This window comes from Coregonus clupeaformis, unplaced genomic scaffold, assembly GCF_020615455.1.
Source record: "Coregonus clupeaformis isolate EN_2021a unplaced genomic scaffold, ASM2061545v1 scaf3093, whole genome shotgun sequence".
Taxonomy (NCBI): domain Eukaryota; kingdom Metazoa; phylum Chordata; class Actinopteri; order Salmoniformes; family Salmonidae; genus Coregonus; species Coregonus clupeaformis.
Window position 1 is genome coordinate 39,739 of NW_025536547.1, and position 16,329 is coordinate 56,067.

Genomic DNA, 16,329 nt, shown 5'->3' on the forward strand with positions numbered 1-16,329 from the left:
AGCAACTATATAGATTTGCAAGGAAATATTTGAATTTGAATTAGAAGCAAATGTAAAACAGTACTTTTTCATTGCAAGTGTGTATGTCACTTGGTAAAATACCACTTACCTTGCAGAAACCTAAAATGTACAAGAAGTGGTTATGAAATTGCAGACACAATAACACCATCAGACTGTGTCTCGAGCACACACACACACACACACACACACACACACACACACACACACACACACACACACACACACACACACACACACACACACACACACACACACACACACTGTTAATCATGACATAGCAACCATTTGAATGCTTGTCACCCTCCTTATCTATCTTAATCATCTACGGAACCCATGACTGCTTCATACTTGGAGAACAGACCAGCACAGACATTCAAGCCTGCTTTCCACTCCTCCTTGTGGAATTGTTTCTCAATGTTTTGCATTAGGTACACCAGACAGCCATGCATTCTGAAAGCTGTACTGGGCTGGTTGATGATAGTGGCAGGGCGCCTGCTCTGATGCCCTGCATTATGAGGAGCTGGTGCGATTAGCGGCAAAACCCACTCCATGGGCCCAGGGTCTACGTGTGTGAAGTGTGTGACTTGTCTTATCTGGCAGGGAGCAGAAAGCAGGTGTGTGGCTGTTCTCCGGCAGGAAGCAGGGGTCTCCATAGTGAGAATATGTTACATACTGTAAGAGATATTAGGAACGTCCAGATCTCCCTGCCAGGACAGTTGCCCTAAATCGTCTACAGAGTGCTGCGCTGCAAAGACAGAGAACAGCCACTTGTTTACTACTTAGCTTTATACACCAACTCTATCTATTACCATCTTATATTACCAGATTAAGAACATTTAGTTTTCTATGTTGCAATTCAGATAGAAACGTGTAGTCTATTTATATTTCAACTGATAAATGTAATAGGTGTATATCATAATGTAGTTCTCTAGGCATTTGACAGGAAGTCGCTTATGTACAACTATCGTCAATGTTTTAAGCCTCCTTAGTGAGCGGAGACGAGACTCTGTCAGCTCAACTGACTCCATTGTTCTCGTACCATAGACAGTCCTGTACACAGTGATCTGGCACAAAGAAGAGGTGGAGGATGTGAGAAATACAGCATGCTGTGCTGATACTGCTGAGTATTATTTCATCCACACATGGCCATTGTGTAAATGCCTGTATGAGTCAGTCAGGGGGAAAACACAACAAAAAGGAGAGAGTACTATTCACCGCTGAACAAAGCAGTAACTCATTGAGGCTTTTCTCTTAGCTTTGAGAAATGCCGTTATTGTTCTGCCAAAAGCTTCAGTCCCATTTCCCAAGGTGACTGCCAGCTGAGAAGTGAGGAAGTCAAAGAATTGTATGGACTATTGCACTGTGTTTCCCCCTGATCTACTCAAACAGTGGTTCGAAAAATGGAAAATGTTTTAGACAAAGAGTGGAGGAAATGTGTGGAGGTGAGAGGCAACGTCAAAATGAGAGTGAGATTTGTGTTAGAAGTTTGTACGACGACGCTGTCTTTACTCTGTGAAGACATAATAAGTGTCATCAGACCAACAGACAATGGAGATGGACAATACCTTTTAGGTGCGGTCGTCCCAGTGTCACAAATCCAGAGGAGATGAAGTTGTGATCAAGTTGGCCTTGGCGGAAGTTCTCTTTCCCGTAGTGCCCTGTGGGAGAAATGCAGAGTTAAGATAGCATGAGAAGAGACCAATACCATTTATCTGACCGAGACAATTCACTAAGCATGTTCGTTGATGATTTTCGTACCAACACTCACACACAAAATCACAAACAACTGTTTACACATATAAGAGTCTGGGACACTCTTAATTCATCCAAACAGCCTAATTAATGGCAGTATTATATGATGCATTTGCCTTGTTCTTTAGTTAGCTGAATAGCTGTGTTCACGGGAGGTTGGCTTTCATGGTGTCTTAGTTCAGTTCAGCCATTACTCTGCCTCTGTATTTCACTCCCTCTTTGGCTCAGTCAACTGATAAAGGAACAGAGACACAGAGGGCAAGGAAAGTCTCACATTAACAATTTATGCTGTCTGATGTACACTCAGGATCATCACCACCGCAAAGGTCATGCTCCCCAAAGCTGCGAGCTGGGGGAGCTAGTGAAGACCTTCCCTTCTGGTATCGTTCCCAAATTGAACAAAGATGCCCCTTCAGGGTCAAAAGCCTTGCCCTTTCGACATGGCAGGTGAAACATTAAAACTTTAATTGGGTGGCAAAATGTATTTCAGGCCTGGGCACTTGACCCTGAAGGTCAGTGGAGAGATTCTAAAGAAGGCTTCTAACCGACACACTCTCCTGTGCTTTAAAACTGATTAGTTCCATCCTCAAATTATACAGTAGAATGCTTTTACCCCACATAGACCTACACTACGGAGGGACCTTATATAACTGATTCATATACTGTGTAATTGGATCTAGCTTCATAATCTGTTATAGCTGCATTGTAGTACTGTATCTATGAATTGTCAGTTTATAAAAAATGTGCCTTGCAACGCAACATTTCATCCTGGATTTCCTTGGTCTTAAAGATCACTATGTGACATCATTTGTTCCAAGATGCTATATTGTGTCTGGCTGGAACGAATCCTGTAATTGAGAGTGCAGAGGTCCACAATGGACCGTCAAAGTGCCTGCCAGCAGTCTGACAACTTCCATTTGTCCTGCCAATCAAACACCAAAATGTTGCACACAAAAAGATGCAGGTAGGCTGAGAAAAGAGTGTGTATCAGACAGTGAAAGCTTAAACTGAAAATAGAGGAGAAACAACATGACGGCCTGTCTTACAGTGGCCTATTGAGCTCCACTCCCCCCACTCTCTTCCTTCCTGTTAGTGCCAGTCTGCATTAGCTGGCAAATAGTTCAACAGCCTCATCTCAATGGAGCAACTTCAAAGTCAATAGCGTCACTCAGACCTTTGGGCTATGGAGGCAGATATCGAACCGCATTTCAAATGATCATAATGAGAAGGAACAGCTGGGACCGTTACATTACATTGATGTTTGACACAGGCCTGAGCTCTGTAAAGCTTGTTTGTTTCTGTTTTCAAGCCCAAAGGATACTGTAAACTGATTACTGAAACATTTTGCCCATCACTGTTACTTTGGGATTTTCGTACTAAGAAACTGGTAAATACTTAATGACTCTCAGGATTTAAGAAGTTGACTGTGTCCAATTTATGCTGGATAGAAAGAGGCGTTTATGTGTAAGTTTTTTATCTGTTAGTAAAAGTTTGCCTTCATGAAGTCTTCTTGCCTTAGAATAATACCAAAAGGAAAATAACTACAACACATACACTACCGTTCCAAAGTTTGCGGTCACTTAGAAATGTCATTTTTTTTCGAAAGAAAAGCAATTATTTTGTCCATTAAAATAACAGCAAATTGATCAGAAATACAGTGTAGACATTGTTAATGTTGTAAATGGCTATTGTAGCTGGAAATGGCTGATTTTTTATGGAATATCTACATAGACGTACAGAGGCCCATTATCAGCAACCATCAGTCCTGTGTTCCAATGGCACGTTGTGTTGCTAATCCAAGTTTATCATTTTAAAAGGCTAATTGATCATTAGAAAACCCTTTTGCAATTATGTTAGCACAGCTGAAAACTGTTGTGCTGATTAAATAAGCAATAAAACTGGCCTTCTTGAGACTAGTTGAGTATCTGGAGCATCAGCAATTGTTGGTTCGATTACAGGCTCAAAATGGCCAGAAACAATGAACTTTCTTCTGAAACTCGTCAGTCTATTCTTGTTCTGAGAAATGAAGGCTATTCCATGCGAGAAATTGCCAAGAAACTGAAGATCTCGTACAACGCTGTGTACTACTCCCTTCACAGAACAGCGCAAACTGTCTCTAACCAGAATAGAAAGAGGAGTGGGAGGCCATTTCTCAGAACAAGAATAGTTTCAGAAGAAAGTTATTTGTTTTTTGAGCCTGTAATCGAACCCACAATTTCTGATGCTCCAGATACTCAACTAGTCTCAAGAAGGCCAGTTTTATTGCTTCTTTAATCAGCACAACAGTTTTCAGCTGTGCTAACATAATTGCAAAAGGGTTTTCTACTGATGAATTAGCCTTTTAAAATGATAAACTTGGATTTGCAAACACAACGTGCCATTGGAACACAGGACTGATGGTTGCTGATAATGGGCCTCTGTATTCTTTGTTGTATGTTTTCTATGTTTCGATCTATTATGTATAGATCTATGTTGGCCGGTGTGGTTCCCAATCAGAGGCAGCTGTAGCTCGTTGTCTCTGATTGGGGATCATACTTAGGCAGCCTATTGGCACTAGTGGGTTGTGGGATCTTGTTCCGGGTAAGGTTCGTTGTATGTACAACCTTAGGACTTCACGTTTTTGTTTGTTTGTTGTTTTGTCGTGTGTTTATTCAGTGTAAATAAACATGTACGTATATCACGCTGCGCCTTGGTCTGACCCGTCATTAAACGAACGTGACAGCATACAGCAATTCACAACAGAAAGATGAGTCATGTCAGAAAGGAGGCCACAAGGGATGAAGACCAATTACAGGACTGACATGAACCCAAACAGAGTCAGCCTCTAGGGAAGTATCCAGCACAGTCCACAATCTCTTAATGTAAAACACTGGGGAAGTATCCAACACAGTCCACAATCTCTTAATGTAAAACACTGGGGAAGTATCCAGCACAGTCCACAATCTCTTAATGTAAAACACTGGGGAAGTATCCAGCACAGTCCACAATCTCTAAATGTACAACACTGGAGTGCCATGGTAGTCTGGAGGTCACTTCAGGGTTAACATGATGGATCAATGAAGCACAGAGCTGTTAGAGGGGATGCAAGCCGAAAAGGGGTTAAACAATCCTAGTTTTGGGCAACTGTGAAATGGCAGTCAAAGTGGTTATTGATTCCTATGAGAACTATTGAAGTGTCAAGTGCTAGAATTCAGGCAAACATAACTGTAACTACCTCTGCTGGATGGCCCTTACAGTAGTTTCATTTAACGAACTGCACATACCAGCAGCTGTGGCTTTTGTGTCCCAAGTCAAGTCTGAGAAAAGCGTCTCACATCCCGTGGTGTAGCACGTAACAGTTCTCCTCTGACACAATCCCTGGATGAGGAGGAGAGTCTACTTTGACACGAGAGTGAAACATAACACTGAATCTGGGACACCATACTAGGGCACTTAGCAAGCGATCCCCGGAGCAGGGATCTGGAGACTGGATAAAAGAAGGAGGAACAGCGTCGCAAGACAGAATTATCTCCGGACAAAAAGCAATGTGTCTCCCGAAGAACATGTTCATTTGCATCTCCATTTTGAGCCAATGCTGAGTAGGCTTATGGAACACCAGCATGAAAATAGACTCAGCCGAGGCCCTTTGTCTAAACTGCTATATCTTCTTAAGTCTTAAAAATATATACTTAAGTAGCAGGGACCCATCATCAGTGTTGGGGAGTAGTGAACTACATGTGGTTCAACTAGCAATTTAAATACATTTTACAGTAGCTTGGTGGTAGTTCAACTAAATTCAAATCCTGGTAGTGTTTTCAGTGGTTCATTACTTGTTTTCAATGTAGTGGTGTAGCTTACTACTAGAACTACACACTACTTTTTTTTGCAAAAAGAATGGGTGAAGTAGGGAAGAGTTTCCTTTATTTATGCCTAATTCTAACTCGAAACACTTTTTGTGTGCCTAATTTACACTTTTTGAGTTTAATAGGCCAAAATACACATTCTGTTAACATCTGTCTCCAGAGTGATCTGTTCTTGCAATTTGTAGTCTGTGACATTTCAGATTCAGGCATGATAGTTTTTCACTAAGTAGTAACTTCAAGGGTAGCTTTAGTGTAGTTTAACTTCATCCAGTGTGGGTAGATTGGTAAACTAGTAGCTTCACACAGCACTGTCCATCATCTATTTCAGTGAGTGTGTCAAAGATAATCTTGAACAATAATGAAAGCAATAAGGTCCCACTTTACAATGCAAAGGTCTCATACCATAGAAATAACATTGTTGTACACATGTCAGCGAAGTGTAATGACAGTAGAGTTATATATACTGTTACATAGAAGCGTGTACAATGGAGATTACTGTGTAATCATAAAAAGCTATTGAAAGTCCATAATAGAATGTCTTCTTATTCAGTCATCTTTGCTGCTCGTTTCTATGAGATTTATATAGATCTACCACCATAATTCCTACCAATTAATATATATGAAATTCAGACTGGATCTCCACCACTCATATAATTTAACTGAGGGCAAAGAATATGGCTTTAATAACACCATCTCTATCATGTTCTCATGACATTTATATTGAACCTCTTTTCATTTAATTTACCTGAAGAGAGTATCTAACTATTTAACACAATCTCTGTTTCCATAGTAACGCTGTCATCTTGGGTCGATTTGATACAGAGAAAGGACTTTGATTCACCTCATAGTGCACCATGCAGCGTACTAGAGGTAAAGACCATTTTCAGAACCTATGCTTAGGCCAAATACTGTATCATTTTTGCTAGATATTCTTGGATATGTGAAGTAAAAACAGTGCAGGTACCCACCGTGGTTTGCTAGCATGGTGTGAACTGGGGTGTAATGGTTCTTGGACGTTCGGAGAGGTGTGTCTATGTCTTTGGGTGAACCCTCCAACGCTGCAATATTTTCGTTCTCCTGATTTAGTCCTTGTTGCCTCAAAATGTCTGCAAGGGCTCTGCAAAATAAAATTAAAAAACACAGATGCAATTTTAGCGTTTTCAGACTGTACAAACAGAAACAGAAACACTTTCCTGTTTTCAATCACCGACAACCATTATTCTCAACATCCCCAGAAGGCCTACTTAATTTATTTAGTTACAGCTCCAATTGTGTTGGTGGAGCTCCAGAACCAGGCACAGTGTAAAGTGTAATTACACCCAAGGTGGCCAATAGGCCAGGTTTCAATGAGCCACACTGAGTACAGATGGGCCTTTCCCTTCAGGCCATGGGAAAACAGCTAAAGCCATTCATCAATATTCCTAGAAGAATGTTCTGGTAGAACTATACGCCCCCACTACTAAGGTTCAAATGGGAATCTAACTCCTACCAAGTTACCAATTTTCAAGGGCTCTACACAAAGGATCTTGCTATCACCATTTTCAACACTGGCCCCTATTGAAGTAAAGTGGTGAGGATGGCGGACATATTGGTTTCTTCAAAGAGCTGAAGGGTAATTTAACTGTGTCAAAGTCGACCTGAGTCAACTTCTTTCCATAACTCTGTGTGAATTTGGGAGCTATGTATTAATAGCCTTTCCCTTCTAGGATGGGCACACTTTAACCATATCCTTTTCACAGACTGAGGCGACCTGGTTTTCATCGCCCCAGTTGACTACTTTGTGTCTTGTATAGCAGGAACACGTACAACCAGTCCCACATAGTGGAGGAATAGAGGGGCTTTTGAAAAATATAGTGTTTGAAAGCCCCGAAGTCTAGACCAGTCACAGTTTCCTCTCCTACAAAATATCTTAGGTAAATCATGTTTCAATAGCACCAGTTCATTTCTATGTATGGGAAGGAAAAAAAATAATCTTCAAACGAACATCATCCATCGAGGGAGTAAAGTAAATACTTTAAAGAAGAGAAGTGAAAACAAATGATCTTCTAATTCCCTTCACACTGCACTTGCAACACATGATAGAGGATGTAAATATGTCTTGTTGGTTATCAGAGGGACTTGCATCAACAGTGAAATGGGATTTTTTTTAGCTACTGTTATTTTAACACATTTCTACATTGTCAAAAGAGATAAGGAAGCCTATAATGTGTTTACAGATTTGGCGACATGTTTGCAATTATTTCAGAATGAGAAAGAGATGTAATTATTATGAGCATGTGGTGCAGATGTTCAACAAGTCTATCATCTGCATTCTAAACGGATTAGTTTAGTTTATTAGGATCCCCATTAGCTACTGCACTTGCAGCAGCTACTCTTCCTGGGGTCCACATAAACATGTACAAATACATGACAAAGTACAGAACAGTTATAGACAAGAACCACATTAAATATTACATTAAATTCAAAATAAAAATGCACATAAAATAAGAGTTATATATTGGAAAGACACCAAGAGACAATAAAAATACTATTTACACACTATTCATATATACATATTCATATTCTTATATACAATACAATTACATTAAATCTTTATAAAGAGGAGAGATGCTGTGATACAATATGTTTTTTTTAAAATCTGTTTTTTAAAGCTAAACTTGCTTTTTGCCTGAGTAACCTCTGGTGGCAGAGCATTCCATGATGACATGACTCTATACATACAGTAACTGAGCGATGCATTAAATCTGTTTTTGGTTTGGGTACAGTGAAGAAACCCATAGTGGCGTATCTGGTGGGGTATATACAGTATGTCTGTTTGAAGTGTATGCATATAGATTATACAAGTGGTTAGGCATTTTCAACACACACACGTTTCTTAAAAAGACTAGAAGAGAAGTAGAACATTTCACCTCAACCCTCAACCATGAAAGACTCATGCATGTTATTGATATTAGCTCTGTGTGTACAGTTAAGGGCAAGGCGTGCTGCTTTTTTATTTGCCAACTGCAGCTTTGCTAGGTATTTCTCTGCTGCACCTGACCATTTACCAATTAAAATAGGTTAAAAAGCATTGGGGAGAAAAAAATGGAAACCAATGTGAATTTCTATTCCCCTTGGATCCTGAACTCCACAAAAATTTTGCCAAGCCATTATTCATGGCTGATAATATATATGTTAGAACATTATTGTAGCATTGACCCTGCCTTTCAGGTTGTCATTAATCTCGGTTAACCCAGAACTAAAATATTTTATAATATGGTCAGATGCTCGAGGACCAGTACCAGTACCAGTTAGGTTTATATAGTCTGTCCATGAGAGAACACCAAAATATAAATCTTCCCAATGCGAGCAGGGAGAAGGATATCACTGACATGCCAACCACTAATGGAGTAGAAGCAGAAACTGGAGAATAAATAAATCCATGTAGGTGTGCTTTACATACGGGAGACATTGCAAAGTCATACTATCTCACCTACCTCACCCAATCTGCTTTCTCTGCCCAATATTATGGTAAAATCGCTCAAAAAATGACATATTCAATCTTGCTGCTTGCAGGTCAATTTAGAAATTCTATTTGGAATTTATTGGAACTGACTCTCACTGGCATAACAAAACCTAATATGTGCTCAATCTGAGAGTAGACACCTTTTTTGCAACAGATCCATCTTAAATTGCATCCAGGTTTGCTTTCGAGAAAGTGATCAATAAAGACCACTCAAATCCCTGGCTTTGGCTTTCACCCGACATTTCTTGTGTCTCGATGAAGGTCACAGCAAAGGTCTGCCAATGCCTTAGCATTCCCCTCACAATCCCCCCAGTCACTGAGGTAAAACTCTGAATCACTTTACAGGGCTAAATAAATTAACAGAGGAAGCAAACCATTGCCTAGTATATAGTCAATCCCATGTTCCAATACAGCTTTCTAGACACGGTTGTCAGCATGGATGTCTCAAGTTTCTTTTTCCCCCCGGTAGAGATCATTATGACAGCACTGTGCCAAATGATTGTTGAAATTAAACAACTCATAAAAAAAGCTATTGAATGTCCGCTATGCAATGTCACCTCGTTTAGTCATCCCTGCTTTGGCTGCATTTACACAGGCAGCCTAATTCTTTTTAATTTTTTTACACTAATTGGTCTTTTGACCAATCACATCAGATATTTTCACATCAGTTATTTATTTTTGCTGATCTGGTTGGTCAAAGACCAATTTGTTTTTTTTAAAGATCAGAATTGGGCTGCCTGTGTAAACGCAGCGTCTGTCTCATCTCTCTCACCACCACTCATACTGATGTGGTGGTGGCAGTAAGCATCTCCATTTGAAAGTATGCCCCATGGCTAGGATAGGAGAGCATTACGGGGCTATAAATCCTCACAGTCTCCTCAGTTCTGAGTACTGAGATGGAGGCACTGCTACAGCCTCAGAAGTTTAATAGTCTTTAGTGGGATCAAAGTGAGTCGTTTGGTAGGTTGCATGAAATAGCTTTGAATAGAACTGTAGGAATACACTAGAGACAGACAGATATTGGTATCATATTTTCTACTTGTACTGTCATCTTTGAAACTGTCAAGGTAATGGCTTGCACTTAAGGATTCTATATTTGAATGTCACTCTACATGCAGAAAAATGTGTCTGAGAAAATTTAGCTCTTAAACCAAAGGCCTTTACTTGACACCATCTATTGTTGTGACTATTAAATCAATAGCTATTGAGGTTGTAGACATAACCATTACTTTTCTAAAGGAAAAATGAATGGGGGGCACTGATCCAAGGCTTGTTCTCGTGTCTATATTTTGTCAACAGAGCTGTCAACCTGAAAGACTTCTCTTCAGACCCAGACGTTTAGTAAACTGAAGAAGAAAAAAAAAGTTTCCTTTCTAATGCTTTGATATGCATTGTTCAGCTGGGAGTCAATGACAATTGACAGGTTGAAGCATGGCCTTCTAACAACAGTTTGAGTGTGAGTCATATAACAGCAGAAGTATCAATGGAGAAAAACAGGTGCTGAGGTTAATGGATGTTTTGCAAGAGAGACAGATCCGTGGTTATGGATCCCTGTCATGAGAAGATGGCAGTCAGTGTCATCCTTGGAGCTTACCCCATATTGAACATCTGGCCACCACTACAATTCAAGCTGCATTTAACCCCAAACAAAGGTCTTCCAGTCTGCTAGACCAGCGACTATATCCATTAGGCTAGTGGTACAAATTATCTCTAGTGGAGAAACATCCATTTTCTATCTAGGGATTGATGCCATAGGAGGGGCTTGCATGAGAATAGGTACAAATGAATGCTGCATGGACTCTGAGAACAATCAATCTGAATTCCAGTCACTGCCTTGATTTTGTGGAGCCAGCAGGTAACAAGGCTACAGAAGCCAGTCCTAGCAAGGCACAATTAGCCTCACATTGGCTTTAATCAAGATCTTAGCTTTGGCTGAACAGGTAGACAACCCCCTCTGCTATGGGCTAATAGACACCAGACCACCATTAGACAACCACAATGATTGGCTAACAACATGTGGCTTCTCCACCCAAACTGTCTCTTTGGGTACTGTGTCGTTATAGCTTTTCTTGCAAGGCATAGGTATACTACTCACATAGAACACAGTGAGTGAATGAGATAGCTGCTGGCTTAATCTGCAATAATTCCTCATGGCGTGTTGATGTCTGAGCACAGAATCCCTAACATACTCCTCCACTTTGGAAGGTTAACCGTCTTTTAATTCAGACTACGGTGCAGTAGTTGCTCTCCTAGCTCTAGGAAGTGCTTAACAATATAGCAATATAGTCAAGGCTTCTAATGTGTCATGGAAAAAAGCACCAGCTTCAATAATTGCGGAGGCAATTTGTTATTCTCAGCACATATCCAATTACTTGCAAATTGTTGGACTGCAGAGTGCCTGATTATAAGGATTGGTGGTACAGTATATATTCATTCGATTCATAGGGACATAATATAATTAATACATTGACACATTGATTCCTCAACAGTTAGATGTATTCTACCATGATGTGTTTAGCTCATACTTTCCCAACAACAGTCCATCCATGGGCCATTATACCGTAAGATAAAAAGTAAATCAAAGGAAGGGAGAGTGACATCCTAAGTCCATACTGTACAGTATGTCCTCTGGGTTGTTAGCAGTGAAGCAACCCAACCTTGCTCCTAGCCTGATTGTTATACCATGACCATGAATGTGATGCCTTTTCTTTGACAGAGACATTCAATTCAATGGACCTTTGTGGTCCTCTGTTGCCTGACGGGGTGGGGCCGCGGCGTAGGATAGGCTAGGTTGTGGTTGGTCCGCGCACCCACACACACAAAAAAAAAAATTCCACACCTGCCTCATGGAGGTTTGTTTGTGCTGCTGATGAAAACGGAGCAATACTTTAGTATACAAGAGACATTTAATGTTCTGGTGGTAGTGGTGGGTGGTGGTGGTAGTAGTAGTGGTGAATCAGGTTGACTGTCATTTGGGGGACTGTGTATATCTGCATAAGAGAGGTATTTGAAAGGGAGTTGATTGTAATGATTCGTTTTCCTTTGCATAATGGCTTGCAGGTGGTGTAAAAAAAAATGTACAGAGAGGAATGAAATTGAGCATCATTATGAATTATGTCTTTCCCTATTCAAAAGTTGAGCATATAGCTGCACACCTGTGATGATCATATTTATATGCATCTTTGTGATGAAGTGCTCATGATTTAGTCTATTCACAAATCTAATTTAGCTTTCTATAGCCACCGTACACATTTTTACTGTCATCAGGAGACTTTTCATGTCTGTGAAAACTGAAGCTGGTGTTTCATAACAGTGATCGCACAAACAATCACACAGATACACACACAGACACACACACAGACACACACACACACACACACACACACACACATACACACAGAGAGTAAAAAGTGGCCCCCATAGTAAATGACTGTTTCTTAACCTGAATGTCAGAGTGACTTACCTATGGACATTCATTTCCTGAGGGGGCTTGGTTGCTTTGTCGTAGGCAACTTTTGCAGAAACTCCGAGGAGGATGATAAAAGCTATGACACCACAGGTGATGTATACCGTTGTGTTAGTCTGATCCAAAGTCAGGATCGTAAGTGTCACCTGTTGGTGCCGGGGAGGGAGGCTGCGTTTTGATCCAATCTGGGGTGTTATAATTCGTGCAAGTTTTCTGTTCTATGCGTTTCCCTTTTTCTGCACAGCAATAGCGCAGGAAACAACTTCCACAACAGTAGCGGTGCTCAGTGTTGTTGCACTCGAACACTTTATCGTACGCTCCGCTCACGTCGTAGTAGCCCAGGCACGTGTCATGGGTAGCGATTGAAGGTGCCTGGACCTGGGTGTTTCGCCGCGGAACCGCCGTGGGCGCCTCCGTGCTGTTCACCTCCTTCATCTTCTGATTCCGCTTTGGAGCGTTTTTCTTCTTGTTGGCCGTAGCCGCGCACATTACATTCAGAGGGTCCAAGTAAATCAAAAGAAGCAGAAGATGCTGTATCCCCATGATTTGAGGTTGTATGTCTTTGCTGATGCGATCGTTTGCCCCCACTTTTTTAGTTGTATGCTTTCTCTCCTCACACGAAGACCTATGCTTCTTTACCTAGTCGTGCTCCTGCCACTGACCCAGTCTTGCGGCTGTCCACAGGAGTTCATTTCCGAAGTCCTTCTCCAACTGTCCACTGCTGAGAGTGTCATGCTCTGGTTGAGGGAAGGACCCTTCTTGCACCAATCAATTGCAGTCGGACGACGGTGTCACACATTGTGCACCATCTTCCGAATTTAAGTGGAGTTCTGTGGTCATCGGGGGACTTTTGGGTGGAGGAAGTGTCATTTGGATTCAGCTTGAGAAATGGGCTGAAGAATCCCCCTCCGGATATATCCGACAATGCCATCTACCATAAGTATATCTTTATTAGCAAAGCTCTAAATCTTGTACATTTTTTTTTCCTGTAGAGAAGAAAACAGGAGAGAAAGACAGAGATTCAGTAAATTCCTAATGTAAAAAAAATAATTTGTTAAAATAAAATAAAACGAACAAACATTTTGCATAAGAAAAATAACATAACCATCTGCACCAAATTAAATCTAATTTTATGAATTGCGTATCAATGCCAACTAAACAGGTGCATATGAATGCGCATAAAACCATTATGTTCAGTCAAACAAACGTTCCCTCACAGACGCGCAAACTGTTTCAACACCATGGACAGCGCAACACAGCGCGGTATGCGAATATATCCTTGAGTGGTTCTTTGTGCTATGCTTTCTATTTTGGAATGTCCACTTCAAAGTTATAACGCAGACAAAATAAAAAGTCTTAACACATTTTCCAGATAAAATAGCCTCACATATTAAATGCTGGTTGTTTCCCCCCTCTTTTCTTGTACGAAGTTTACTTTCCTCCAGCTCTATTCATGGAGAGAAGAAGGCGAATCTAACTAAACGTTTGTACAAAGACAACGAAAATCACCCAGCAACGAAACAGATAAGCACTTACCCGTTGGGGTGTCTCGACTCTACCACAGACTGAACCAAAGTACCTCAGCTCGGCGTGAGACCCCGCTCTGCTCCGACCAGACTCCATCCCCGCACTCCCCCCTCCACATGAGCGCATCTACGTCACAAATACAGGTACCTCAGTTAATTAGAAACCGGCCCCTGACAGCAGTGCGCTCAGTCATGCCTACAGGCTGCACTCAATAATCTGGACCATTCTAGAACTGCATTAGAGCTTTCTATTTCAGAGCGCGACATTGGTGGTGTAAATCTTCGCTCTACTGCACAATGCTGCATTCACTCATACCATGTAACAACAGCATGTTGCAATTGTTGGTGCTTCTATATAGTTGGCTTTTATTATGCCCTATTATGCGAGAGATTGGGACAGATCTGTTTTAGGTAATACAATAACATGCCACAATATGCTGGTAATACACAATTTAACATGACATGATAGCAGAGTTTGCCTCCAGGCTATTGGAATGTTCCATTCTGGTGTTCAGAAAAAGTGGTTATATTTCCCAAGACATTGATATCTAATCTGGAATGTGGCTTGTTGGAAAGAGAGACAACATACATTACAACAGAATGCAGTTGGTTAATATTCAGTGAAAAAGCTGCATTACAGCTAACACACTTACTTATAGGAGGCTCCAGAAACCGCAGTAGCCTAATTTTCAATGAAAGGCACTGCATCATGTTCAACCTCCATGTAATTTTGGATGAGGCAGTGGAGACTGAAAAAGAACAATGGCCTACATAATTGACGCCAGCCCCTAGTTCATTGGAGGTTCCTCGGGAGACCTTGTGCAATCTAAATCTAACAATCCCTATCGTTTCAGACAACTCTACAGATTTGATGTACTTTCCCCCCTCATTGTTCATTTCTACAGGTTTGTGTACTTTCAGTTGTGTTTGATCCATATTACAAGAAAAGGATGAGTATGATGAGCGACTGTTAATCTCCAAGCACAGTGAGTTACTTTGTGGCCCATGGTTGAATGAGCGTAGCCTTTTTAACCTTGTCCACACATTGAGTTGCATGTTGAAGACAGCGAGGCCTTTGAAAGTGAAATCCCTAAACTCCACGCTGCCCCTGACAGTGTTCACAAGCTAATATGACAAGGAGACACGATAAGGGCACATGGCTTTTGATGAATGTGTTTCTTCACTGGATGCTATGGACGGCAGCATTTGCAAATTAGCCCCCCAACTCTCTGTCAGTCAAAATGGCACATCAGATGTCATATCGAGCACGAAGGGAAGAAGGATTGTCCATTAGTGTTTAACAGCTTAGGGCGGAGAAAGCAAGCCTCAGCAAAAAGCATTGACAGGTAACGACTGGGTCGACATTGGCTCAGGAATAATGAGACCATTCCTCAGAAGAATGAAATCATTAGGATTCCAACCTGGGAATTCTGCCCTCTTGTTTCTCCTAATTAAGTGGAATGAGCAACATCTTGAAACAACAACTAATTGGAAACAATACTGTCTAATAGTATGTTTTATCCAAACAGAAGACTAAGTGACAATAATGATGTGTCATTGTTATGACGACATCATGAATATGCCCCACCACTGTACCACATCTGTTTGCTGTGTGTCTAAACTCTGCTCTTTCAATCAGGGATTGTATGTGGATCTTGTTTGGGCTTCAGCTCAGAGCATAACCAAAATGTCTGCCCTAGTTCTTATGGAAAACAGAGTAGTGTGTAATGTTGAAATGTTTGGGTATGTTTTGAGTTAATGGAACTGTCAAAACATGTTTAATCAAAAAAGCAAGAACTCTTGGAAAAATGAATTGTTTAAGGCATTTGTATAAGATTTGATAAGATCTGAATTCTTAGAAGCACCAACAGCCCACATACATGTATTCCAAAGTCCCACAATCATTGAGTCTGGAAGGGTTATGCTAAATCTATGTGAATGTCCTCTGAGATGTAGAAGTAAACCCACTTCAAACTACCAATACACCTTTCAATTTAATGGGAACATATGTAATGGCACCCTATCTCCCCCATTTTGACAGGCCCAAGCGATCTCCCCTCAACAGCAGATATGCATGGGGAAATTAGTCGATGTTATCAAAGTTAGTCATTTGGGACCTACTAGGCAGCTTCTGTGTGGCCTACTACTTATCTCCAATTTCAGAGTAAAGCCAGAACCACATAGTTGTTACTGACTTCAAACACTTTTGCCGTATCT

The 16,329-nt window shown here is 40.9% G+C and overlaps 1 protein-coding gene across 1 annotated transcript; it reads right to left on the reverse strand.

The window, feature by feature from the left end:
- Positions 1-315: 315 nt before the first annotated feature.
- On the reverse strand, positions 316-14,206 carry LOC121556809 (protein shisa-6). Its single transcript, XM_045220061.1, is given in 6 exon segments — positions 316-766; positions 1,587-1,679; positions 6,584-6,732; positions 12,584-12,714; positions 12,716-13,572; positions 14,123-14,206. Coding segments are annotated over 5 exon segments (867 nt in total). The 5' UTR covers positions 13,130-13,572; positions 14,123-14,206; the 3' UTR covers positions 316-686.
- Positions 14,207-16,329: the final 2,123 nt, after the last annotated feature.